General features: G+C 59.6%; 1 protein-coding gene across 1 annotated transcript; it reads right to left on the bottom strand.

The window, feature by feature from the left end:
- Nucleotides 1-428: 428 nt before the first annotated feature.
- DBH (dopamine beta-hydroxylase) lies at nt 429-21,548 on the bottom strand (the record flags this gene model as incomplete). Its single annotated transcript, XM_080709496.1, has 13 exons — nt 429-682; nt 1,752-1,878; nt 2,737-2,896; nt 3,870-3,997; nt 7,750-7,809; nt 8,283-8,321; nt 8,663-8,806; nt 11,042-11,208; nt 14,836-14,938; nt 15,514-15,690; nt 16,338-16,595; nt 18,729-18,875; nt 21,201-21,548. 13 exons carry the CDS (start codon nt 21,546-21,548, stop codon nt 429-431), a joined length of 2,112 nt encoding a protein of 703 aa, XP_080565622.1.
- Nucleotides 21,549-25,787: the final 4,239 nt, after the last annotated feature.

The following is a 25,787-nucleotide window of genomic DNA, read 5'->3' as shown; positions in this document are numbered from 1 at the left end:
AGCGGCCCCCTGCCCTGACAGTAACAGGGCTCTCACCACATCTGGGCATCATCCTCACAAGGGCCCTGGGGTTCCTGTTTTCTATGTGAGGAAACAGAGATGGACACTGGAATCGAACCTGGGCCCAGTGGCTTCTGAGCTCCGCGGCTTATTCTGCAGAACCGGTGTGCAGACAACTCTGACTACATACTGCCCGCGTGGCTGGGTGCTGCTGGCGCAGGGTGGGTGGGTATAGGTGAGGCTCTGCGGGAGGACCGTACAAGGCCCCCAAGGAGCCGAAAGTGAGGGGGCTGGCTTGAGGTGTCATTGGCAGCAGTGGGGGGTTCTGGATTGGAAGGTTCTGAGTCAGTCCTCCCGGGGACCCGGGCAGGGTGCTTCTGTGCTCCCTGTCTATGACTGTGGCACCCGTGGGTGGCTCTGGGTGGGAGTCAGGTGCTCCGTGGCTCCGCATCCTCTGAGAGCGCGGGGCTGCCCTGGACCCTTCTCTGGGCATGGTCAGAGGGCGAGCGCAGCCCTGTGGGGAGGGGCCGCCGCCACCCGTCACACAGGCTGTAAAGATCACGAAGGGCCCGGGGCTGGCATTCTGCAGCGATTTCACCCTGACATATGGCCGCCGAGAGCCGTGATTTACACGGCCGCGGTACAGAGCGTCTGGGCGCGTTGACTCCCATGATGGACTGCCCTGCGGAAGGGCAGGCGGCCGTTCCGCTGCGTCTGCGAGGGGCCCAGCCATCCGTCACCCCCACCCCAGAGGCTGTCAGCGCTTTGCTGACCTGGCAGAACACAGACAGTCTGTTATTCTCTCCAGAAACCATCAAAGAGCTGAGCTCACCCTTAAATGCTAGGTGGCTTGGAGGGGGACTGACCCAGACCAGCCCGAGGCAGGCCTCCCCTCCCATGAAAAGGTGCCTGGTTGGCAGCCAGGCCTGGAGAGGAAGCTGAGAACCAGGTCTGGCGGTACAGGTGCCATGGGTGCCCGTTCAGCAGGGAGGCGAGTGTGAGCCTCGTCCTCAGTCAGCTGGGAGGGAATCACCCCACTCTACAGATGAGAAGACTGGGGGTCGGGCTAGCAAAGTAGCTGGGGATGAGGTTTAATGCAGTCTGCCTCCAGAGCCTGGCCTCATTCCAGCATCCAGAGAAGCCCCAGGGGCCGGCACCCAGGATCCTCGCCCAGCCCCCGCCGCTGGCCTGTCTTTTGGTGGTGGAGATAGTAACACATTAGGGTTTCCCTTTAGGTGGGCGAAAATATCTATTTACACTGAGCGATTTCCCTGGGCAAATTTCTAACTAGCTAAGCGCCTTGTCCTGCCTCGCTGGCAGGAAGCCGCCCACCGGGAAACAGGAGCCACTCGGTAGATGTGTCAGTAGTATTGGCTCCGCGCTGGAGGACCAGCAGGGTGGGTGGGTGAGCCTGTGTCTGGCCCACGCGCTGGCCCAGGAGGCAGGGAGGAGCTTGCCGGACCCTGACCCCACGGGGCTTCTCCTTCCACCAAGTCAGCAGGGATGGACAAGGCTGGGGTCTGCCCAGCCCAAGGAAGGTTCTGGGGACCTCTCAGCCATGCAGAGGTCTCTGGGGGAGGAGTCCGAATGCACAGGGGTCTGGGGCTGGTCCCACCCCTTTGTCCTGGGCCCCAGCGCTGCGATGGATGTTCTGGGGGAGGGGGATCTTCACAGAGTGCGGTGCACACAGCCGGGGTGAGTCCACAGGGACAGCGCAGGGGAGGGTTTTGAGGAGCAGACCCCCACTCAACCTCTGCCGCGGCTGATGCTGACCGTGGTGGGGCCGGTGGGGCCCTGGGCCCGGCTGGTGGGGCACTGTGGGGTGGGCTCTTCCAGAGTGGAGACAATCTTGGGTAAGGGCTGCAGGTCCCACTCACCCTGCAAGGAAGGTTCAGGAGGTAAACTGAGGCTGGGGGGACAAGGCAGAACCTCGCTTTCCCCAGGGACCCCGTTGTGCATTCTGTCTCCAAACTCACCTTGTCGCAAACTGAGCTCCCCTGAGCTGCTCCTCGGGGGTCTCTACCTTGGGGTAAGTGCCTTCCCCCCAGCTACACAGTGGCTTAGTCAGGAGCTGGAGCTGCCCCCCCCCATCTGCCTGCCGGCCCCTCCCTCAGTCTCCCACCCTAACACAGCAACCGAATCCCAGTGCAGGCTCCATCTTAGCCTCTATTCCCCACAAACTTGTACCAAGGGCCAGGTTCCCAACCTGGCCAGCTGCCCGATGGATGCAGCTGCTCAGGGCAGTGGGCCCTTCCTGGGGTGAGGTGTTTGATCCAGCAAGAAATCAGCTCCCACATGCTCCAGGAAGGGCCTGCTCCCTGTTATATGCAGTCTCCTGAGCAGCTCCCTGGCTTCTGGGCCAGGAATTAGGGGCCTTGGAATCCCAGTGGATCTCAGATAAGGAAAGAGAGAGCCAGCCCACCTGCAGTTGGAGACTCTCAGACCCTCCCCCAGCTCTGTAATTTTAGGCCTGGGGAGGCTCCTGGTGCCCTCGGTCCCCCGCCAGGCCCTGGTCCCTGGCCATGCCGCTGTCTCTCTGTCACTGCCTGGTCGTTTTCATCGTCCCCGCTGAGGGTTTCTTGCCAGCACCTTGGGGTGCAGCCCCTTGCCTGGGCCCTCCTCAGGGTTCTTGGAAGGTCTGGGCACACAGACGTGAGTTGTCGCCAGGCGCGCGGTGGGCGTTAGACGTGGGTGAGGGCGTCCCGAGGCTGGGTGGCCGGTGCCCGGCGGGCGTACCTGGAAGCGGACGGCCGAGGACTTGTTACAGTGCATGGAGATGGGGGCAAAGCCATACAGCGCCTTGAGCACGTCGCGGTTGAAGGTGTTCCAGGGCACAGATGCAAACTGCTGGGGGACAGAGACCTGGGGGCAGGTGCAGACGTCCTCGCTGCCGAACCTGCGGGAGAGGAGGGGTGGGAGCCCCAGGGCACAGGTGAAGCCTCCCTGCCTCGGGCCTCCTCTTCCCAGACCCCAGCCTCCACCAGGCCTTCTAAGAGGCTGTCCTTGTACTAGTATTGGGAAGAGGTTTTAAAATGTAATAATGTATCAGTATTGGGAAAGATTTCCAATTTTAAAAATATATCTCCTGTATACTAAAGGGCTAGCAAAAAAGGAGGGACTTGTAATTTACATTTCTAAAGAAGAGGAAGAAAGCTGGAGACAGAGATGGGAGGAAATCCCAGATCCTGGAGAAACAAGTTCACACATCTTGGGGGGTGGTCGGAGATGGGGCTGCCCCCCCCCCCTTCCAGGGCAAATCTCCCTGGAGACAGCAGAGCCAGGGCTAGAGATATGGGCTAGCAAATCTACAGATCAAAGGACCCGCCAAGGACTTGGATGGGATAAAATCACTCAGTGAACTGGAGTTCTTTGGCATTTTCATTCGAACTGCTCCCCTGGGCCTGCTTTCGGGCACAGGGCTGTAATTATTTTCTGTATTTCTATCTTTCTAATAAACTTCTTTAAGTCTTAAGCAACTGTCCAAGCTATGCATATTTATTCTTAGCTTAGGACAAGAATCCATGGTTTTTCTTCTGTTTGGGGTCGTTTGGGGTTTTGTTATGGGTTGGGGGGTAAGTGTGTCCGGGACCCTAGCAGGGGTTCCCGGGGAACGGCTTCCCCAAACCATATTCTCCCAGTCCGTAACAGTCTTGACTCTGGGCTCCTCCCACCTCGGCTCTAGGGCTGGGTTGTGAGGGAGTTGATTAGTGATGCCTGCCATGGGCACCGCCAGGGCCCAGGGTGGTCTGGTGACCCCGACTGCCACCCCTGCCCGCTCCCAGAGCTCAGCAGAGTCCCTCGTGCTGGCTTAGCCTCCCAGCAGGGCCCGGAACTCCGTGCGGCCTCGGGTTGGAGCACAGGGCCCTCACCTGTTGACAAGGTGGAAGTACTTCTGCAGGAAGCCGGGGTCCACGGCGCTCTTACACAGCTCCAGCTGCGTCTGCGGGTAGTAGTGTATGTAGTTGACACACATCTCCTCCAGGATCCCGAAACCACCCTGCGAGTCAGAGGAGCCCGTCAGCCCCGGGGCTTTCTGTCCTGGACGCTGCGCTCCGGCGGCTTTCCTGTTTCCGCCGGCTTCTGCCCGGGTTCAGCGGCTGGCATTGCAGTGCTGGGCAGGCCTCCCAGCCCCCAGGAAAAAGCAGGGAGCAAGGCTCCGTCCTCGCAGGACCTCCCCCCACCTCCCGAGATGAGCGACAAGGCAGGTATTCAGTAAATGCACAGGTAATGTGCTGAAAGCAAAACCAGGGTGAAGGATAGGTTACTGGGGTGCCGTCTATCGGGAACAGAACCGACCTTCAGGGAGGGTGGCGGACAGCCCTGCAGACAGCCCCTATTGTGAACGGTGGCTGGGAGGATGGCACCAGAGGTGCCCTGCATACAGTAGCCGCCCACCAGCCACCCGGCAGGTCCAGAACTCAACACTGAGCGGGGCAGGGCTGCAGGAGGGGGACCATGTGCAGGGCCACCCAGGGCCACCCACCGCCCATCACATCACGCTGGGGAGAGAGCATGCCCCGGGCCCACCACTGCCCTTCAGGGAGGCTGGCTGGCTTTCCTAGGCTGTCAGAACGATCTGATCCTGGAAGAAAGGCCTTTGCTACTTTAGGGCAGAACAAGAGAACCAAACAAACCCAGCTGGGTGCTGGAGTCAGCTGCCGCCCCTCCCAGAAGAGACAAAGAGCCATGGCAAGTTCTCCCGTTCTCTCAGTGTGAGCAGGTCCGGCTGCCCCTGGCCTGGCCCTGTGGGCTGCCCCTTCACTAGAGCCCTCATTTCTCAGCATCTATTGCCCGCTGCTGGGGCAGCGATCCCCACTCACTCCCCCTGGTTGTTCTTCTGTCTCAGCCATCAAAGGGGAACTGGAGTCCGACTGGGCTGCTCCGCCCTCCCCTTGCCCCTCACTGGGAGAGGAACCTCATTTCAAAGCCCGCGGCTCTTGGATCAGCAGTGCTGGCTTGTCTGAGAAGCTCAGATCTGACAGGCAGGAGCCATCCTCCCCTCTGATCCAGCCTGGTGACAAGCTGCGGCTGGGCAGGAGCCAGGGGTGCCCATGCAGGCCTTGACCTGCACCACGGGGTTCCGAGACACCAATGATCTGACCCAGCCGGCAGCCCCAAACATCCTGGGACACAGGAAGCAGGGGCGGGCAGGGAACGGGCAGTTCTGGGCGGGGCCCAGTGCTCCCTTCCACTGGACACCCAGCAGGTCCCTTTCATTGCTAGTCGCTGGGAGGTACACTGCAGGGCAGCTGACCTGGGGCCAGGACTGTCTGCCGAGCTCCCACCGAGTTTGTGGCCGTGGACCTAGTGTGTGCCGGATCATCACCCCAGGTCACCTGGGTTAGTGTCACCCCAAACCCAGGAGGGAGGGGCATGCGAAGCTCCCCCCATGTGAGGTCCCGGCAGCCTTGATCAGCTGCAAGCTGGGTCACCGTCTTCCCCTGTGAGCCTTCATCTCACCCCTGGGAGAGCACAGGAAAGAACCAGTGCCTTGGAGTCTGGGGGAAACAGAAATGGAAATAGCCCCGCTCATGAATGAATAAACAGTAATATCGTGCCCATTTTAGGGGCACAGGTCATGGGTAGTGCTGAATAATATTCCAGTGGAATGCTTGAAAGACAGAAGGATCGGATGCCTGCGACAACATGGGTGAACCGTGGGGACACGGCACAAGGGGAGAGACCGGTCCTCAAGGGCCACATGCTAGATAATTCTGTGTGCAAGAAATATCCAGAATAGGCCAATCCAGAGACAGCAGGTAGACTAGAGGTTGCTGGGACAGAGGGAGAAGGAGCTGGAGTCGGGGGTAGCTCAAGGGTACAGAGTATCTTTTGGGTGGTGAGAATGTTCTAGAACTGACTATGGTAATGGTTGCATGGGTCTGTGTATACACTAAAGATCATGAATTATATGCTTTTTTGTATGGTACTGGGGATTGAACCCAGAGGCATTCTACCTCCGAGCTGCACCCTCGGCCCTTTTTCTTTTTTTTTTTCTTTTTCTTCTTCTTTTTTTTTAATACTGGGGATCTACCCCCAAGCTACACCCCAGCCCTATTTTTTATTTTTATCTTGAAACAGGGTCTTGCTAGGTTGCTGAGAGTCTAAGTTACCAAGGCTGGTCCTGAACCTGTGATCCTCCTGTTTCAGCCTTCCAAGCTCTGACCCACCCCCACTCATCATTCCTGGGTTAATTACTGAGTGGTACCACACCTCCACATGTACCAGTATTGGAAAGAGGCATCAAAATGTATTAATGTGCTGGTATTGGAAAATTGCTTTGATAATTTCCAAAATGTAAAATCTAGTCAGAGCTTAGGTGCTGCGCAGGCTCTCAGACAGGGAGCGATTACAGTGCAGAGTTCCTCTCTGTCTTTGCCCTTCAGTCTCATCACTAACCTTTAGTAAAAGCCTCAGAGTCAACTGAAGCCATTAGCCCTAAAACTACAATAGAGGCAACCGATGCCTCTGTTTCCCTCCTCTCCTCTGGGATCCGGCCTGGGCATAGGGAAAGTAAACTTTGTGTGCGGCTTCAAAGCACCCTAGTTGATGAGCAACCAACACTGCCCAATACAATAGAGCCGAGGGCCAGGTAGATTCTTGACCCCTGTACTTAGGAAGTGCCCTGCCCGGAGACAAAGAGGCACCACCTAGCTAAGGAATAAGTAACTAGCCCATTGCCCTGGTAACACTGATGAGAAAGATACCAATACAAAATCTGTTAAAGGGTTGGGGTCCCCAAAAGGGGCTGGAGTTCCATTTTCGGGCTCCTCAGCATGCGGGTCAGCACGCTGCTTTTTCTCTTCCCTATTTCCTACTGATCTATTTTCTACTAATTTTGTAATAAAGATTTGTTGAAGCTGCACTGAGCTGCCCGTTAATTTTTCTATTCAACCAACCTTAGTTGAATAAAAAAAAGAACCCCACCATTTCATAACACAAGGGCAACAAGTGGTACTGGTGGGTGATAGGTCAGCCGGGACTATTGTGGATGGTACCCTTCTTGCTGCCCCATGACACAGTCCCTGCCACCCTCCTATGGTGCCCAATCTGGAGAGCTGTCCCTCCCAGTGGGTGCTCCTCCTTGGACTGTCCCCGTCGCCTCTGCAGCAGTGGGTCACCTGTGCCCCTCCCCCTGCCCCATTGCCACCCTCCTGCCAGGAAGGCCTTCGCCTCTCTAGAATCTTCCTCCGCCAGGCCTTCCTGCACACCAGCCCTGCCAGAGCCTTCATTCACCTCCCTCCAGCCTCTCCGCCACCTTGACCTCCTCGCTCCGGATCCATGCACGTCTCTGGAAAGGCCTCCGCGCATGGCCCCGCTTCCTCCTTCTGCCTGCTTTTAAATTTTTACCATAATATTGCTTGCCGCTTGCAGCTGACGTTCCAGTCCCTGTGGACTCTGGACCTCACGGGACGCCTGGCTCGTCTCTACACCGGCCCCAGCGCCGGGCACACAGGTGCCAAAGCACACCCTCTGAGGAGGCCTCGGGCGGAAGCAGGCAGTGGACAGCCTCAAGAGCTCAAGGGGCACGGGCTGCAGTCGCCACCCACATTTCTGCCCCAACAGTGCTGGCACTTCTAACAAACTCCCGGAGCTTGGCGGCCAGGGTGCAGGTTGCGCCGCTGAGAATGGCAGTCGATTGAGGGAAAAGAGAGGGGCAGCCCTGCCCTGGAAGGTGTTAGAGACTCACACCAGCACCCTCGGGGCCCTGCTCCAGCGGGAAGGTGGCCTGGGAGTCAGGTGACTTACCACCGTGGCCAGCTTCCTGTCTTCCGTGTTGTAGGTACAGGAGGTGATGAGGACGTCCCCCTGGGGAGCAAGCCAGCAGCAAGGTCAGCACCTTCCTGCCCACCCCACCCACACCAAGGGAACGGCGGGGGCCCTGCCCCACACAGGAGGTCGACAGTCCAAGTGTTCCCCGGCCTGGGGATACCAGCCCATTGGCACACAGTCCACGTTAGGTCAGGGCCGGGTCCTGCGGCTGTGCATGCTGGCTGGCCATGTCAAGCTGGAGTGCCCCGGGGCCCAGGCTTCCCTCGTGTATGACTGGGGGCCCTCCTCAACCCCCACGGCTCTCCCTGAAAGCTCTGAGAGCTTCTGGTTCTAGGCTGGAGGGCACTTGGCCCCTGGGCTGTCTAGCATCCCCTCGAATGCCCGGGCCATCCACGGTGGTTCCTGCCTGTCCTGCAGACCCTCCCTTCCCCCCGACTGACGTTGTCTTCCTCCTTCAGGAAAGAGCACTCTCCAGACCCCTGGCCACACGTCCTCGAGCAGGTACTCACGGGAAGGACCGATACCAGCTTCTTCAGCATGCGGATCTCCTGGGCGGAGAAGCAGGAACCGTCAGGGCCTCGCATCCCACACCCAGCCACCCATTCTCCATCTACCCAAAAACCGGGCCCCCCGCCCCTCGCGGGCTGGCTCAGGGCTGGCTGAGTGCGGGCTGCAGCCAGGAGGGGACAAGACTAGAAGAAGAAGGTGATCGTTTAAGGCCACCAGGCCGCCTGGGTCCCCAAACCCCACCATCAGCTGTGGCCAGGACCCACCACCGGAAGCCATGCCCCAGATCAAACACCGAGGAGGCGGACTGGGCACCAGTACCTCAGAAGAATTGGAAGGAGAGATCTGGCCAGGCCCCTGGGGACAGCTGGCCGGTCTCTACCTGGAAGTGGGGGCTGTAGTGATTGTCCCTGTTCACGATCTTCATCTCGTGGCCGTCCCTGGCCAGCACGGTGACCACCTTCCTCCCCGTCAGGTGCGTGTGGAGCTGAGAGGCAAAGATGTGGATCCCCGAGGGTGGCAGGGCCTGGAGAGGGCGGAGGAGCATCAGGGTGCCTGGAGCCAGACCCTCCAGGGAGCCACCGTGACGCTCCTGGCTTCCCCAAGCGCAGGGCTCGCTAGCGTCCTCCTGGGTGGTGGGTTAGAACTCTGCACGCGCGGTGTGAGTTATCCAAGAGCAGGTGTGGGTGTCACGCAGCCTCCTTCCGGCGTGGGATGTCCTCGTCCTTGGGCTGAGCTTCCCCGTCCTCCCCAGCCGTGCGGGGATGTCCTCGTCCTTGGGCTGAGCTTCCCCGTCCTCCCCAGCCATGCAGGGATGTCCTCGTCCTTGGGCTGAGCTTCCCCGTCCTCCCCAACTGTGCGGGGATGTCCTCGTCCTTGGGCTGAGCTTCCACGTCCTCCCCAACCGTGCGGGCATGTCCTCGTCCTTGGGCTGAGCTTCCCCGTCCTCCCCAGCCAACCTTTATGGCCAGTGTGCCGTGGGCAGGGTGCAGTGGGACCCTGCTCCCTGGCTCCCATCTGTCCCATGGATGACGGATATAAGCGGCAGCAGGGGTGCCTTGCAGGGCCAGGCTCCAGGGCGGCCCTCGGCCCTGCAGCATGGCACATTTCAGCTGCCGAGCAGCCCAGGGCAGCGTTCTCCCCGTGGTTCCCACAGCCCTGCTCCCCAGCCATGACAGCAGCCCCTGGAGCCACTGTCCAGCCCGCAGAGAGGACGACCAGCCTGCAAGTGCAGAGGCCTCACTTCCTCATGGCACCTGGGGGGATTTTCCAGAGAATGGAATCTTTCCCTAACCTGGTAACTTTAAAAAAAAAAATTTTTTTTTTCAGTATTGGGGATGGAACCCAGGGGCATTCTACCTCCAAGCTATACCCCAGCCCTCTTTTATATTCTTATTTTTTGTGTGTGTGTGTGTGGTATTGGGGGTGAAACCCAGGGGCTTTTCTACCTCTGGGCTACACCCCCAGACCTATTTTAAACTTTATTTGGAAACAGAGTCTCACTAAATTGCTGAGAGCCTCACTAGGTAGCTGAGGCTGGCTTCAAACCTGTGCTATCCTCCTGTCTCAGCCTCACAAGTACTGGGATTACAAGCGTGCGCCACCATGCCCAGCTTATATTCTTTATATTGAAACAGGGTTTCATTAAGTTGTGGAGGTCCTCACTAAGTAGCTGAGGCTGACTCCAAACCTGAGATATTCCTGTATCGCCTTCCAAATGCTGGGATTACAAGCGTGCACCACCACACCCGGCTGCTTTCCTTTTCTTTTTTTTTTAAGGTAGAAAATTCCCTAGAGCGTGTCACGGGCTGTGTGACTCGGCCACCTCTCTGCCGCCCTTGCCACACCCTGCTCCATTTCAGTGGCACGGTGGTGGCACAGGAGGCTGGCACTGAGGTCACTGGAAGCCAGGTGCTGGGTCACCAGGGCACCAGGGTGGCCACATCACTCGGGCCCCTCCAGCCTTGATCCGATTCTGTCCTTATCGATACCCTCCCACTCTTTTACAATGATACAAGGAATAGGGACCCTCGTACCACATTCGTAACAGTCCCATGCAAGGCCTGGGAGCCCCCAGCCAGGGAGCTTAGGCTTCGAAATGACCCCTGGGGCTCCGACGCCGACCCCTAGACCCTATAGAGGCGCCAGTGTGTGACAGGTGGAGGGAGAAGTATGCTCTTTGGGGATTGAGGGGCCAAAGAGTCCACCTCTGTCAGCTTGCTTATTTATTTATTTATTTATTTATTTATTTATTTATTTATTTATTTATTACTGCAGATTGGACCCAGGGGTGTCCTACCTCTGAACTACTCCTCCAGCCCTTTTATTTATTCTTATTTATTTATTTATTTATTTATTTATTTTTGCGGTACTGAGGATAGAACCCAGGGGCATTCAACCCCCAAGGCAAACCCCCAGCCCTATCTTTTATTCTTTATTTTGAAACAGGGTCTCACTGAGTTGCAAAGGGCCTCACTAAGTAGCTGAGGCTGGCCGCAAACGCTGATTCCTCCTGTCTCAGCCTCCCGAGTGCTGGGATTACAAGTGTGCACCACCACGCCCAGCTGTGAGACTGTATCTTAAGGTACAGTGTGATGAATTGTGGGCACGTGGGTGTGGACCAGCAGGAGACATGGTCATGTGGGAGGAGGTTCAGAGACACAAAGCCCCTGGCTGGGGCCAGGGAGCCAGTGCTACCACGCACCTTCCCTTGCCCACCCCCACGCAGTGCCAGGGCACAGTGCCTGCCAGCCCCACTCACCAGCTGGGTGCACTTGTCCGTGCAGTAGCCTGTCAGGACGAAGTCGGTCTCCTGTGGGGGGATGGCCATGACAGGCGTGTACACCAGGCCCAGCTCCATGATCCCGGCATCGAAGCGTCGCAGCGAGGCCGTGTAGTACAGACGGATGCCCGAGGAGTCACGCCGGCCTGGGAGAAGGGGGACAAGGCCACGAGGTCTTCTCAACACCACGCGGATGGACGGATCGGATCGCCCCTGCCACCCCACCCAGCCACCCTCATACCAGAAATGGAGCCGCTGGTGGGAGCCGTAGCCTCACAAACACACCCAGAGCCCCACCTCTGTTCCCACGCCCTTGGACGCAGGTAGGCACGGATCAGTTGGTGCCCAGGCGGGAAGGAGGAACCGCTGTTTCTGTGGAAACCGGCAGAACGCTGGGGTAGCGCGAAAAAGGCCAAAACTAGGCCGCACCGGAGTCGGGCAGGTGCGGGGAGCTGGACGAGGACCTGCTACGGTCCCTGCCGATGGCTCTGGGCCTGCTCTGATGTCCTCCGCCCACACTGGGAGGGGCCACTGCAGGAAATCAGCCCTGATGAGGCCCCAGGGTACAGCCTGGACGTCAGAGAAGAGGGCTGGAACTCCCAGCCCTGTCACAGAAGGGCTCCGCCATGAGGGTGGCACGTGCAGGGTCAAGGCACACCTAGGGTGTCCATCTGCTGAGCTGGCATCTCAAGCCTGAGCAAAAAGCAGGCCAGGCGCGGTCCCTGCCCACTGGTCAGGAATACCGGGACCACAGGGACAGCCACTGGGAGTCTCCAGGCAGCGCCCCGGACAACACGGCCGGTCAGTCAGTGCCGAGGCCTGCGTGCGCGGGCTAGCCCAGCTGGTCTAAGGCCCCAGCCCCGGCCCAGGCCCTTGGATACGCAATGCAGACTGGGCAGGCTGGAGGGGCCACAGGCCCTCAGGTGGTGAGGAATGGATGTTGGCAGGAACAGGAACAAGCGTCTCTGCGTCACAGGCTGAGTTTCCTGCTAAGGATTCCGTGAAGAGATAGCAAGGAAGTTCGGGTCCCAGGAGGGGAACAGGCCCAGAAGTGACTTGGGACAGACAGCCCTGCGGCCGGCGTAGGTTCTGGCGGGCCGCCCTGGGCCAGCCAGCGGTGGGTTAGCCGGGGCTGCTGCGGGGCGTGGGGCGCGGGGCACCGGGCGAGGTTGGGGCCGGCACCTCCCTGCCCGCTGGCTCTCCGGTGCAGCCGGGGTCACGCCCTCTCGCTCTGTCCTTCACCCACCCCCCAAACTCCCAAACCCAAATAGCTTCTGTGTCTCTGAGTTGGTTATATCAGAGGATAATAATAAAAAGTGAGAAGCAATTGGTTAAAATTCAGATGGGGGTTAAATAATGAGATAATTGTGGGATTTTGATATTTATAGAAAGAGCAGTCCCTCTCAAGATTTGTGAGGGGACGGGAGCAGCTTTACATTTTGGCAGAGGATCCATAAATATGGCCAGATAATCAGGGAGAGACAGACTTCCCTGTTGCTTAGAGAGTTTTCAAAAATCCATTTGCTTTCCGGCTTTGAATGAGCAATAAATCCGGAATCGTGCTAAGGCCCAAGCCGCCGCCTGCCCTTCTCTCTGCGCATTGAAGATAATCTCTGTGGGGGTGGAAGTGTCGTTTACACAGCAGGAAGAAAGCCTCTGGCAGCCTGGGCGAGCCCAGCCCGATGCCCACGCCCGCTGGGTGCGCAGGAGCCCCGCGACGGCGCTTATCCATCGGGCTATTTCTGCTTCTCACTTTTGCAAATGAACATAAGTATCGTTTGAACTGGGCACGGTGGTATAAGCTTGTAATCTCAGTACTTGGGAGGCTGAGACAGGAGGGTCACGGGTTCACAGCCAGCCTTGGCTACTTAATGAGGCCCTCTGCAACTTAGTGAGACCCTGTTTCAAAATAAAGAATTAAAAACAAGGCTAGGGGAACGAGGCATGGCGGTGCACACTTGGAATCCCAGCATTTGGGGGGGGGGGCTGAGACTGGAGGATCCAGCTTTGCCGACAGCCTCAGCTACTTAATGAGGCTCTTCACAACTCAGTGAGATCCTGTTTCAAAATAAAGAATAAAAAATAGGGCAGGGGGTGTAGCTTGGCGGTAGAATGCCCTGGGTTCCATCCCTACTACCAAAAAAAAAAAAAAAAAAGGCTGGGGGTGTAGAACGCCCCTGGGTTCAGTCCTTAGTACAGAAAGAAAGAAAAAAAAGAAGTATCATATAGAGGCTATGTATGGTGGAAGACACAAGACAGCTGACAGAAAGAAACATTTTCAGTGTCTGCGGTGGCGCTGACCAGCGATCCTATCCTAGAGCTCAGCTCTGGTGTCCACCTTCAGGCACAGGGCGATCCAGCAGCCCCTATTTTCTGCCATTAGCTCCCCTTCCCAGCCCTCCCCTGAGCTGAACTGGACCACCTTGGTTCCCAGACCTGCTCTCTGTCTGCAGTCACCCCGTCCCCATGCTCAAACCATGCCCCTCTCTGGATTGGGGGACCTGGCCTCTTCTCTATGGAAACACTCCCCATAACTCAAGGCCCAGGATGCCACCCACACCATGTGGACTCTTGTCCTTGTCCGCATCCCCCACCTGGCCTGCGCGCTCCTCGTGTGTGCAGGCACACCTGTGTCTCATCTCCCTTCCAGAAGCTCCCAAAGGCATGAAAGTGCATCCTGAGGAGACTGAAAAAAATCTCTCCTGCCTCTGAGTCCTCAACAAACACTAATTGAATTAGGACACTTTATCTGCATCTCTTAGGGCCTGGCTCTCAGGGAAAACAGGAAGGAGGCAGATAGGAACGGCTCTTGCCCCAGGCACTACCGCGCTAATTTGGACCACGTGGGCTGCTGTCTGAGCGTGGGCCCAGGGCGTGAGCTAGAAGAGCTGGACTCAGCTCCATCACTTCCTGGCACGATGACCACCGGCAGCTCCTCCACCCTCTGCATCTAAGTTCTGCCTCATAAATATGGGCTGAGAGCACCACCTGTCAACCTCCCAGGGCCACGAGGACCTGTCTGCACTAAGTGGTCAGATGCTAATCAGCTCATCAGCAGGAGAGTAAGCTGCCTCTCCGGTGCCCAGGGCAAACATTGCTAGTCAACTTCAGCATGGCCCGCTGGGTACTCTCCCTGCACTGCCCATGCCGGGGGAGAGCCTACAGGTAGAACCAGTTTGCTGCCCTCTGTACACGCACGCCAGGGTAGAGGATCCGATGTGCGCGCTCACATTCAACGCACCATCTGCTCTTCTGCAACATCGGGGCAAGACCCTGCCCTTCCCCTGGGGACAGCCCTGGGGGCAGTCCTTCTGATGCCCAGGCCATCTGAGGGGACATCTGGAGGGTTCTGAAGGGACCACCATTGGCCCTGGAATGGCTTGTCACGTCGCTATCGCCAGGTGCCCTGTCTTGGCCCAGCCTGCACTGAGGAGGCCAGAGCCACTGTCTGTGGGGGCCGCAGGGCCCAGGCATGGAGGGGCAATGGGGGTAAGGGGCAGTTCAGGGGCTGAGCAGCTTCACAGAAGTTAGATGCCTGGAAAACCCCTGCCCGGCCAAAACCTGCTCCCGCCTCTTTCCACGGTCCATTGTCGGGGCCCACTCCCCCCGGGAGCCCGCTGCAGTCCAGGACAATAGACACACACCAGGGCGTTGTGCAACCGCGAGGCTCAGGCTGGGGGCGCGACTGAGCACACACGGGCTGGTCCTTCCTGTCTGGGTGTGGTCAGTGAGCCCCAGGGCTCCTGGGAGGATGGAGATACTGGGCACCCTACCTTGGATCTTCAGCGGGTTGTGGTAGTGAACCTCCAGGCGGAGATACCTGGAGGACCCGGCACCCCCAAAAGCAAGGCCAGCTTCCTCTGGGTAGTAGAACGCCTGCGGGGAAGAGATGTCAGGTGGACTGGGGTATCCCATGGACTGGGGTGTCCCGTGGACTGGGGTGTCCCGAGCAGGCCCCGGCTGGGGCCAGATCACCCCCACCCCAGCCTATTGGGGTCTGCAATGCTGGTGCCCGTGGTGGGGCAGCCGGGCGTTGAGTGACTCTCCTGCGGCCACCCCGCATGGGGTCAGGCAGGGGGAGGGAGCTGTGCCCCTCCCAGCCCACCCTCGCCCTCCTCTGCTGCGGAGAGGCACCCACGGGGCCATGACCGCTCGCTCCGCCTCCAGCCAGCCCTGGTGAAGGGCACCCATTTCTGGGGTGCTTACATTCGTACGGAAAGGCAGCAGTGGCTGGAGGAGGCCTCCATGGCCCCGAGGAGGGCCGGGTTCAGACACTCCCGGGGCAGTGGGCTCTCTGGGCAGCTGCCTTCCTGATGGCCTCGTGGGCACCCTGAGCAGCCCCTTCTTGGGGCCTTCCAGGTAGTGGTACCGGGGAGACAGGTGTGGGGAGCTGGGGCCCAGGGACACAGGCGGGGGCCAGGGGCGCTGCGCCGGGCAGCGTGGGCACGCACCTTGGCGCCCAGAGCCCAGGCAGCCAGCACGTGTCGGCAGTAGTTGAGGCGCTCTGGCTTCATCTTGGAGTCGCAGGGCCCGCTGAAGTGGGGGAAGCTCTCATACTGGGTGGCGCACTGGAAGACCTCCATGTGGTGCACCAGGGCCTCGTTGCCCTCCGTGATGATGGGCTCGTACTGCGGAGGGACACGTGGCCTGAGCCGAGGAGCCCAATGCCCGCTGCCTGTGCTCTCTCCCCGCCAGCAGGGGTTAACTGTCCTCCGTGCTCCCCACCTGCCCATCTGTGAGCCAGAGGGGATGGAGAAGGCGCCTTCCAGGGGCATTTTGGGGCCCAGGGCTTGGAGGTAGCTCTGCCAGTCCGGAGCCTGGCATAGCTCTGCCAGTCCGGAGCCTGGCAGAGCCTGGCAGACGCTCAGGGTGTAAATGGAAAGGCCCAGGGACCACTTCCGGGTAAGGCGGGGAGGGAGAGCTGTCCTCGTATGTGCCAGGGCCGACGGCTGGGCAAGAATGCCAGGCGCCTGCCGCTCCGCTGGGAGTCAGTGAGGTTTCCAGGACTGAGCCTGGATCCCAACCAGAGCTACCAGGCCAAGCCACTTCCTGCTGTGTGGCTTTGGGCACTTCCTCCACTGGAAATGGACAATACCCAGGGCTGAGTATCCCTGCGAGGAAGTCGCTGGTGCCCTCCCTACCAGGCACACGTCTATTCCAGATAGCTTTTGTCATTACTGTGATGTCTCTGTTTTAGGGCAACTGAGTATCTGAGTTGAGCTGCTTTTTAATGGGGGGGCAGGGCCAGCTGGGGCCCAGCTGGGGGGCCACGTACCATGACGATGTGGTGCCGGGAGAAGCCGGGCGGCAGCTCGGTGATGTAGCACCAGTACGTGGTCTCCTGGCTGGGGATCAGGACATTTGGGGAGCGGATCTCCATGGTGAGTGTGTCCGAGGGCACTGTCGGGATGGGGACCTCGGGCTTCAGAAGCTGTACCCGCTGCAGCCCTGTCTGCAGGCCCGAGGTGTTGATGGCCTCCAGGGACTGGAACGGCTCCTCCAGGATCCCATACACCAAGTGAACGGTGCCGTCCTACAGCCCAGACAAAGCCTCATCAGGTCCCTGCTCACGCCTCCAAAGTGGGCTGCATGTCCCTGCCCACCTCCGCCTGCAAGTGAGGGGACCTCTGAGGCTCTGTATGGCCCCATCAGGGATTAAGCCCCAGGCTGACCAAGCCCCAGAACCTCCTGTCTGCACCAGGCATCAAATGCATATCGTCTTTCCAAACGCATGCTGTCTACATCTGCCTAGCACCCATCCCTCCATCTATCCAGTAACTACTGGGCCCTGCTGGGAGCTGGGCTGGCTGGGACGCCCCTCCCTCCACTAACCCCAAGTCACTGGGACAGGGCTACATCGTCTCCTCAGCCCAGCCAGGAAACAAAGATGCGGCTTCTTCTTCTTTTTTTTTTTTTTTTGGTGGTACTGGGGTTCCTGGAAGCCCTTCTACCTCCCCGGGCTACATTCCCAGACCTATTTTTAGGTTTTTATTTGGAAACAGGGTCTCCTAAGCCAGCGCGCACGGCTGGCTTCGAACCTGCGCAATCCTCCTGTCTCTGCCTCCCAAGCGCGGGGATTACAAGCGTGCGCCACCACGCCCAGCAAGATGCGGCTTCTTGATGTGATGCTGGGCTTGTGGGCCGCACTGTGTAACCCGGTTGCGCGGCCACACTGGGGTTGGTCATCAAAGACGCAGAGAGGTCTCCGGGCAGCACTGTGCGGGAGCCGGTGGGCAGACCCCAGGGGCAGGCGTAAGGGCGTGCTCTCTCACACGCTGCCAGGAATAGAAACTGGAGTCTAGGTGTGGCCCATGGTGCTGGGAATGTGTCCTCTCGTTTTCTGGGTACCCATGGTAGGCGCCAGTCTGCCGAGTTTGTGGGACTCTGGGAGCTGCTTTTTGCAGAATACGTCTTAGGGCTCTGGCAGAGGAGGCCCTGGGCTGAGTGCACACAGACACCGTCCTGCTCTGTGCCATTTTCTGGAGGATGCTCTGCCAGCCAGGAGAGCGGGGACTCGGACGACCTGCTGGAAGGCTCTAACTCCCCCACGGCATGCCACGAGCTCCTGGGCAAATATGCCCCCTCCCTGGCCTCAGTCTCTCTACCTGGCAAACCACCAGTGGCGGTCTCCTTTAATTCTGTATTTGTCTGCTTGGCACAGCTTCCCAGCCACCCAGCCTTCGTGGGCCTTGAACATCATATATATACCCAGCCCTGCAGCCCAGCACCAGCCATATCCCTCCATCTGACACTCTAAGCCAGTGTTCCCCTACCCTAGGTCACCCCAGGGCCAGGCGCCTAGAGACTGTCCTGTTGCTGCCCAGAGCCTGCCATAAACGTGGGAACCCTGCGGGTCCCCAGCCCTGCGCTCCTGGGCTGTAGAGCCGCGTGCCGGGCTCGCTCCTTGCTCCCCATCCTGACTTGTGCCCCGCATGGCGTGGTGGGCGCCCTTTCCTGGGGACAGCGAGTACCGTCTTTTTCAACGTCACAAGCCCGGCTGACATTGTCTCTCGGCCACTGACATAAAGTAAGACCTGGGCACCAACTACAGCCCATCCCACTGCTATCCTGAAAGGTCGCAGAAGACGCTGGACATCAGCGCACCGGGCAATTAAATGGGTTCATTACGGGGGCAAAGTGGGCTGTCTTTCCTGAATCGGGGCAGTGTAGGACACCTGCGGGGCCGCGGATCTGTTTTGCCGCTGTGAAGTCTTACAATTATGTGCGCAGGATCACACAGCACCCTCTCTGCTTGACACACAGGCAAACTAGATCCTGAGAAGGGAGATGACCTGGGTCTCACCGTAACAGGGCAACGGAGCAGGGCTGGGAAGCCGGTCTCCTGTTTTTTCCCCCTGTATTCTGAAGCTGGGGGAACCAGGAGAGAAAGACCCAGGTGCAGGACCTGGTCCCAGCTAGAGGGGGTTGTGGAAGGACTTGTGTCTGGAAAGCTTGTCAGCCACGTGTCCACAAAGGGCTGCTTCTTGGAGGGTGGGTGCCCCTAGCAGAGCCAGACCCTCCCACAGCTGCCCGCAGCCAGCTGTTGGCTTTCTGTCTGTGCAAGACAGCCCAGGCCCAGGCTTCCCAGGAGGGAGAGGCCGCTCCTGACGCTGTAGGGTGCAGGCATGGTACAGGAGGCACCTGCTCTCCTGGGCTCGACGCCTACCTCAATGAAGTAATCCTTGGGGTCACAGGTGCCAAAGGGCCTTTTGAAGAGCAGGGACAGGCCTTCCGGGGTCCCCTGGGCCCGCAGCAGCTGGTAGTCCTGCTGGGTGTCCAGGTGGATCTGCCCCTTCTGGTCACTCCAGGCATCCTGCGGAGACGGGATCAGGGTCTGAGCAGGAAGGAGCCGAGCGGATTCCATCCTTTGGGGCAGAGCGCAGCCGGCCGCCTTCCTTGGCAAAGCCCAATGAGCATGCTCACAGCACAGCTCCGTGGACACACCTCGGCTGAGCTGGGGGGCCCTGGCCTTCTCCCTGGGGCTTCTCACCCTCTTTCTTTGTGAGGCTATGGTTGAACACAGGGCTCATGCTTGGCGGGCATGTGCTCTGCTCTGCCCCCGAGGCGCACCCGGTCCCCTCGAAGAAGATGTTGGTCGTTTCTGCCTGGAGGAAGTAGAGCTGAGCTACATCCCACCCACTTCCCCTGCATCGTGACCTTTGAACCAGGTGGCCAAAGGTCAGCCAGGTAGATTCTCTGAGGCCCACAGGGCTGCTAGCCACACAGGTGCCCAGGCCTTGGGGTGACCAGGAGCCCGTGTGGCTAAGGAGGTGCCCGAGGCTTTGGGCATCTGAATCACTGTGGAGCAGTGCTGCGCTCATTCCTCCAGGAGCACAGGGGTGTGGAGCGCAGGGAGGAGGGACAGGGCGAGAGGGAAACCAGGGCGCAGCACTGAAGGTGGCGCGCACTCCCGGGGGCACACCCTCCACTCGAGCGACCCTGGGAGCGAGCGCTGCCTTAATGCTGCGCCCTGGCCACCAGCCTCTCGCCCTGCCCCAGCCTCGCCTGGAGAGGGTAAACTGAGGCCCAGAGAGAAACGCGGCCGCATTTTCTCTGGACAGTTCCTAGCACCTGGGTCATCAGCCCCCACTTTCCTCGACCACCGCTCTCCCAAAGCAGGCTCTAAGGGTCAGGGACACAGAGGGCCTCGGGCCAGCCAGGCCCGCAGACAGTCTGAGAACCTTCCCCAGCAAGCAGGTACCTCCCTGGGTTCAGCATTGCCACAGACCCTCTACCATAACAATTGGGGTTCTTTTCTTTTAAGCTCACATTCAGGACTACAATGTGTTTTCCTTGTTTGAGAAGCAAAGAAACTTGTGAACTATTTTGCCAAATTTTTTCCTAGAGGAAAGTAACACAGCGAAGCCCTTTTGAGGAAGCCCGTTGCTCTGCAGAGGGACTGATTTTAAACCAGGCAGAAAGTGAGCTGGTGATGTTTCAGCTGGAAATCTAGAATATATTAGCCAAACGTGGTGCTAAAGGAGGAATTCCAAGTCTGGCTTCGTTTCCATAGGGATTCGTTGTGCAAATTAACCTCACGGTGCACAGAAAGGTGAAGTCACCCTGGCTCCCCACCCAGCAGCTGGGAGACCAATGAGGAGCAATAGTCCCAGGTCCAGGCAAGAGCCCAGGCCATGCACAGTGGGCCCACTCCTCCTGGGGGCTCAGAACCGGCGGGGGACCCCTGAGCCTCTGTGCAGCCCGGCATTCCTGAGCAATGGCTCCAGCTGCCCAGCCATGGTGCCCTCTAGTGAAACTGAAGTCCGGGGGGGACGGAAGGAGCGAGGTCAGCTCCAGGGGTGTGCCCCAGTGGAGGGGGACGGTCCCCCACTTCTGGTGGTGCAACTGAGGCCCGAGCGGGCACAGGCAGCTCAGATCAAGAAAGTTCCTCTGGACTCGAGAAGGGAAACCTTCGACCCTCCTGTGCTGGGGTCTCACAGAGGGCTGGGGCTCATCACCAGAGGCTTGTCCCAGCTGCAGGGAAGGTGGGGCTCTGACTGCAGCGGGGGTTCTCCCACCTCTGGGGACCCCCTTCGGCGTAACAGGGCCCCAAAGCCACTCCATTTCGAAAGGCGACTGTCCCGTTCCCCCGCTTGAAGGCAGCAGTGGAGGTGTTTTGGAAGGCAAGAGTCAGGAGCCCGTCCCTGGCTCTCGCACTGGGCCTGTCCTCCCTGGGGCAGGGAGGACCTGCATGGCCCCGCTACCCAAGCGTGCAGCAGGCGCAGGGGTGTGCTGCGTCCTGGCACGGGTGCACACCGCCTGCTGGGCCAGACCACGTGCTTCTGCCCGGCCCTGTTGGTGTGTGTGCGCTGGCAGCGTGCCGTGCTGTTTGCAAAAGTAGGGGTCACGGGGTCTGCGTTCATGCAACGGGTGTCCTGTGGCGTGTGAATCTTCCCCTTTATTCAGGGTGTGTGGTCAAGGACCTCGCTGAGGTGCTTTCTGTAAAGCACATCTTCCCCACTTGGTCTTCAAATCAGTGGCCCCGTGGTGCCCAAACCGGGGATGCAGGCCTGGCTCAATCAGAGTGAACCCGAATGCTGAGAGGGGGCAGGACAACTCCCTTTTCCTGTGACAGGGAGGGAAACGCAAGACGAAGGCCAGACGGTGTGGGAGAGAGCAGGGAGGAGAAAAGACTTACGGCGAAGTAGGAACTGTCCCCGTCTGTCCAGAGCACCACCAGGTCCGCGTTCTCCAGCTCGCCGCGGTCCGACATCCCGAACAGGACCCCGGCCTTGAGCTCCCTCACCAGGAGCTGGAAGTGGATGTCCTCCTGGACATAGCTGACGTTCCATGAGAGCTCCAGGGTCCCCTCGGGGTCCAGGGGGATGCGGTAGGGAAATGGGTTCTCTGGGGCCGTCGAGCCCTGCAATGCGGCCACCAGGATGACCAGGAAGACGGCCACTGCTGTGCCGTACATGGAGGCCGCCTCGCGCACACTGGGGCTGGGGAGGCTTGTCCAGCAACGCGGGTGGCTGGGGGCCAGCATGGCTGTGCTCGCCAGCCAGCCCCACACGGCCATTTATGGCCTGGCCCTGGGTGGGTGGGGCCCGGCTGCAGCGGTAATTACATTTGTCTGGTGTGGAATTCAATTGTCCTGGTTGGCCTCCCACTAGCCCGGGGCCCTGGGGCCAAACACTTAGCCTCCACCTCCCCCTAATTGGCTTTAATGATACAAGGACACCATCAGTGGGGATCGAAGCCGACAGGCTGACGTCCTTCTGAACAGCTGTCCGGGAAGCAGCCACAGGCCTGTGGACGCCCTCCGGCCGGGCACCGCTGACCACCTGGCAGGCTCTCTGGTCCCGTCCCCATCACAGATGTGCAGGCCAAGGTCTGAGGGTCTCTTCCCCGGGTGACCAACGAGTGGCCCAGCGAGCTACACTGTTTCTGCAATACTGGAGGGGGGCCACTCTCAAACTAAAAATAAAAGACGGTCCCCAAATAGCCTGTGTTTAGACGCTTATGAGGCCTGCTGTTCCTACTTTATCTCTCTATTTCCCCACCGGCTCCAGCTGGTGCCGCGGCTGCTCCAGAAGGAGGGGTGCATTGCTGGGGGCCAGATGGACGTGGGGTGCTGCGCTGTGCTGCGCGCCTGGGGCAGGTGCAGAGGGAGGGGCTCAGGGCCGGGCACGCTGCAGGGGACACAGGCTTAACAGAAAGAAGGGTGGGGGCAGTTCTGCCCCTGCCTCCAGAGCTCCAGAAGCCAAGACTTCCTCTTGCCTACAGCAGACCCGGCATGAATTGGCAGCCTCTCAGGCCAGTTGACTGGTGCCCGGCACTCTGCCCCTCCTTCCTCCGCCTATCACAGGCCTTTGCACAGAGCTGCCCACACGTCCCCAGTGCCAGTCTCTCTGCTGTCCCAGCTCACTCCTGTCCCTCTTGGGCAGGGGGAATGGGCAAGTGCTGTCACCTCCAGGAAGCTCCGCTGACCCTCTCCCACCCCAGCCCTGCACCTGGCCGGCTGGCAGGTTCTCCACTGGGATTGGGAGCTCTACTCCTTCCCTCTGTCCTTCCTCTGTCTCCTCTCTTAGGAGAAGGAAGGATCCAACCTTAGGAACACGTTGATGTCCTGGCCTTCAACTTTAAGCCCTCAGATACCCACAAGGAGCTGGATGTGGTGCTGCACGCTTGTAATCCCAGCACTTGGGAGGCTGAGACAGGAAGAGCGCGTTTGTAGCCAGCTTTGGCCACTTAGGCTCTCTGCAACTTAGTGAGACCCTGTTTCAAGATGAGGAATAAAAATTACAGCTAGGGGTGTAGCTCAGAGGTAGAATGCCCCTGGGTTCCATCCCCAGCACCAAACACACACACACACACACACACACACACACACACACACACACACTGTGCAAGGGTGCGTGTGGGGTGTGTGGCTCTGCCTTGAGCTCTGTCCTGCAGGAGGCCTGGCTGTCAGCCTGCATGCCTGTGAAGTTTGGAGGAAACTGCCGTGCCCTGGGGAAACTGGGAGCCACAGCGAGGCTGTGACACACAGCAGGTGGAAGCGGTTTGCACACACCATGGCAAAATGCAGCCGCTGCCTGGCCTCTGGGAGGGCAGCGAGGCCCCCTAGCTGAGCCCTGCAGCCAGCTGGGGGCCTTGGAGAAGCCTCTGCCCGCCTGGAAATGAGGGCGTTGAATGTCAAGAACAACTGATCCCGCAGGCTCAGCAAGGCTGGGAGCAGGCCCGGCCGCTGGGAGCGCAGAGGGAGCTGGCCACGGCAGGTCCCGGCCCTCTCCCGGACACAAGATCCTCAGTTGCTCACAGCTCGGGGCGGGGAGGTCTGTGCAGCTCTTAGTAAACAGCGGAGTGCCACGCACACGTTTATTTTTAACAGGATTCAAAAGACATTCTCTTTCTCCAGCTCAGAACTGGGCTGGAACGTGGGCCCTCCTCCGCATTTGACAGAAATGATTCAGCTGATTTCAGAAGTAACAATTACCAAGTCCTAGTAATTAGCAGGAGAGAGAAGCCAGGCCTGCTCGGCTCCGCGGGGTCCTCCTGGCCTCGGAGCCCGGGTCCGCCATTGCTCCCATCGGACCCGCAAGGAGATGAAGCCCCGAGAAGGAAGGAAAGAAGCGCAGCCAGTGGTCACACGGCCGCCAGGGCCAGGGAAGTCCTGGGGCCCGGGGCCAGGACTCCACATAGGCTGCTCTTAGCTAGAGGGGGCGGCGACCTCGACAGCCAAGGGGGGTCGGGAGGAAGGGGTGCCCAGACCCGAAATGCAACCTGGGAAGAAAGTGGAAGGCTGGGGTGGGGGGGACAGGGTCCTCGGAGGCTCTGAAAAGGAGAAAGCTGATCCCCCAGGAAGGAGACCGCACTCAGCTGCCCCACCTGCCCCCACATCGGAGGTGACTCTGGGGCCCCAGGTGCCTCTTGGGTACGCAGGGCTGCGCCGGCTGAGGCCCCCTTCTCGCGCCCTGGGAGGGGCATGTCTGGCTCCTAGGTGGAGATGCCCTTCTCCCCACCCTCACCCTGCTGACTCTAGCGAGTTGCCCTCCCAAGGGGCCGGGCAGGGGTGGCACTCAGAGTGTCATGGCCCCCGTGTCAGAAGAACCTGCTGGCTACTGCTCAGCTCCTGGCTTCCCTCCAAGGCGCACTGACGGCTGACCTCATTTAGAACCGATTTCAGCGTCTTAATAAGCCCTTTCCTTCCACGGATCTCTCTGATGCTGTCGGCCTTGGGAGCCGTAATCCCCATCGAGACTCTGCCACGCGAGGGCAGCTGCGGCTGGGGGGCGGCGGAGTCGAGGTGGGGGGAACAGAGTTGGGTCGGGGTGCTGCGCTTGGGAAGCCTCGCCAGGCCGCTTGCTATTATTAATGGCAGCCGTAGGCCTGAGGCCTTTGCAACAGGAGTGAAGAGCGGCAGGCATGCCAGCACACGAGGTGGGCCCGCCTTCAGGGCAGCACAGTCCCAGAGTCGCTGACTCGCGGCCCCTGTCCTGAGATGGCGCTGCAGGGTAAGGGCTGAAGAGGCCGGTCCTCCCAGGTCACCCCAGGTCTCTGCTCCGAGGATGGGCTGCGCCAGTCTCAGAAGCAACGACTCTGAGAAGACGACTGCACAGACATCCCATGGCTTGAGATGTCCTGGCTGGGCACAGGACAGTGGCCACAGAGGGGAAGCTGGAGGGGCTGAGCCTGGGGACCCGGCAGGGAGCTCTGGAGGGCAAGGGGACACAGACTCAAAGCGGCTGCCATTGTGGGCCCAGGTAGTATCTCCATGGGAGCCCATCTGAGCTGCTCTGGGGTCCAGGGCAGGATCCAGGAGCCCCCTGCACATCCCAGGCCATCCCCTCATGACCCAGAGCAGCCTGGCTACGAGCAAGGCCTGGGCTGCCACTGGTGGTGGGAGACTTGTCCCAGCACGTCCCCTGTGTACAAGACACACACACACACACACACACACACACACACACACACACACACACACACACCTCTCCTAAGTGGGGCTGGAGATGGCTGCAGAAATACTGTTGATGAGACCTTCCAGGCCCAGGGAATCTTACAAGAACTCACTCTGGGGTCCTGCCCCTGGTTTCCCCTTAAGGATGTAGAAACAGTCCTCTTTTCTGGGTCTGGCAGCCCGGGAGAGGGGTGCGGTTGCCTGACTTTTGCTTTCTTGGCTTTCTGGAGGAGTCAGACTGCCAGGACAGTGACCAGGCTCAGCTGGTAGCTTCGGGCCACGCCCCAGCCTGGGGCAGCCCGGGCCCAGGGGACAAGGAGCACAGAGCGCTGGTGCTGCCCGCCTTGCTCTCCTAGTCTGGAAGGCGAGATTGTGCCCAGCGACCAAGTGAGCAGGGCCTGGCCCTCCCCTGGCCTCTGTGGGCCATGCCGCCTCTTCATGAGACCACGCTGGGTTGTGTGGACAAGCTCGGCCATCGCAGAGGTCCACCAGTGCTCCAGGAATCAATGGCCTCACTTCCAGTCATTCTCTGATTCACCAGTGCCCTGTGCGAGAACAAAACCAGGCCCCAAATGTCCACGTCTGACTCTGGGGCATAGGTTAGGCCACGGTGCAAAAGGCACCTGTAGGGTAACTAAGCCAAGGATCTTGACCTGGGGCATGATCCTGGTGGGTCCTGGCCAGCAGATAAACCAGAGGGCACCTGTGAGAGGGAGGAAGAGGGGCCGGAGTCAGAAGAGGCTCCGTGGGGCGCTGGGCGCCGAGGTCAGACCAGTGGGGTGCTGCTGGCTCGGAGACGGAGGAGGGACCACAGGCCAAGGAGTG

The sequence above is a fragment of the Muscardinus avellanarius genome (genome assembly GCF_963383645.1).
Source record: "Muscardinus avellanarius genome assembly, chromosome: 13".
NCBI lineage: Eukaryota > Metazoa > Chordata > Mammalia > Rodentia > Gliridae > Muscardinus > Muscardinus avellanarius.
Note: the sequence above shows the minus strand (reverse complement) of the source record. Positions and strands in the feature narration are given on the sequence as shown.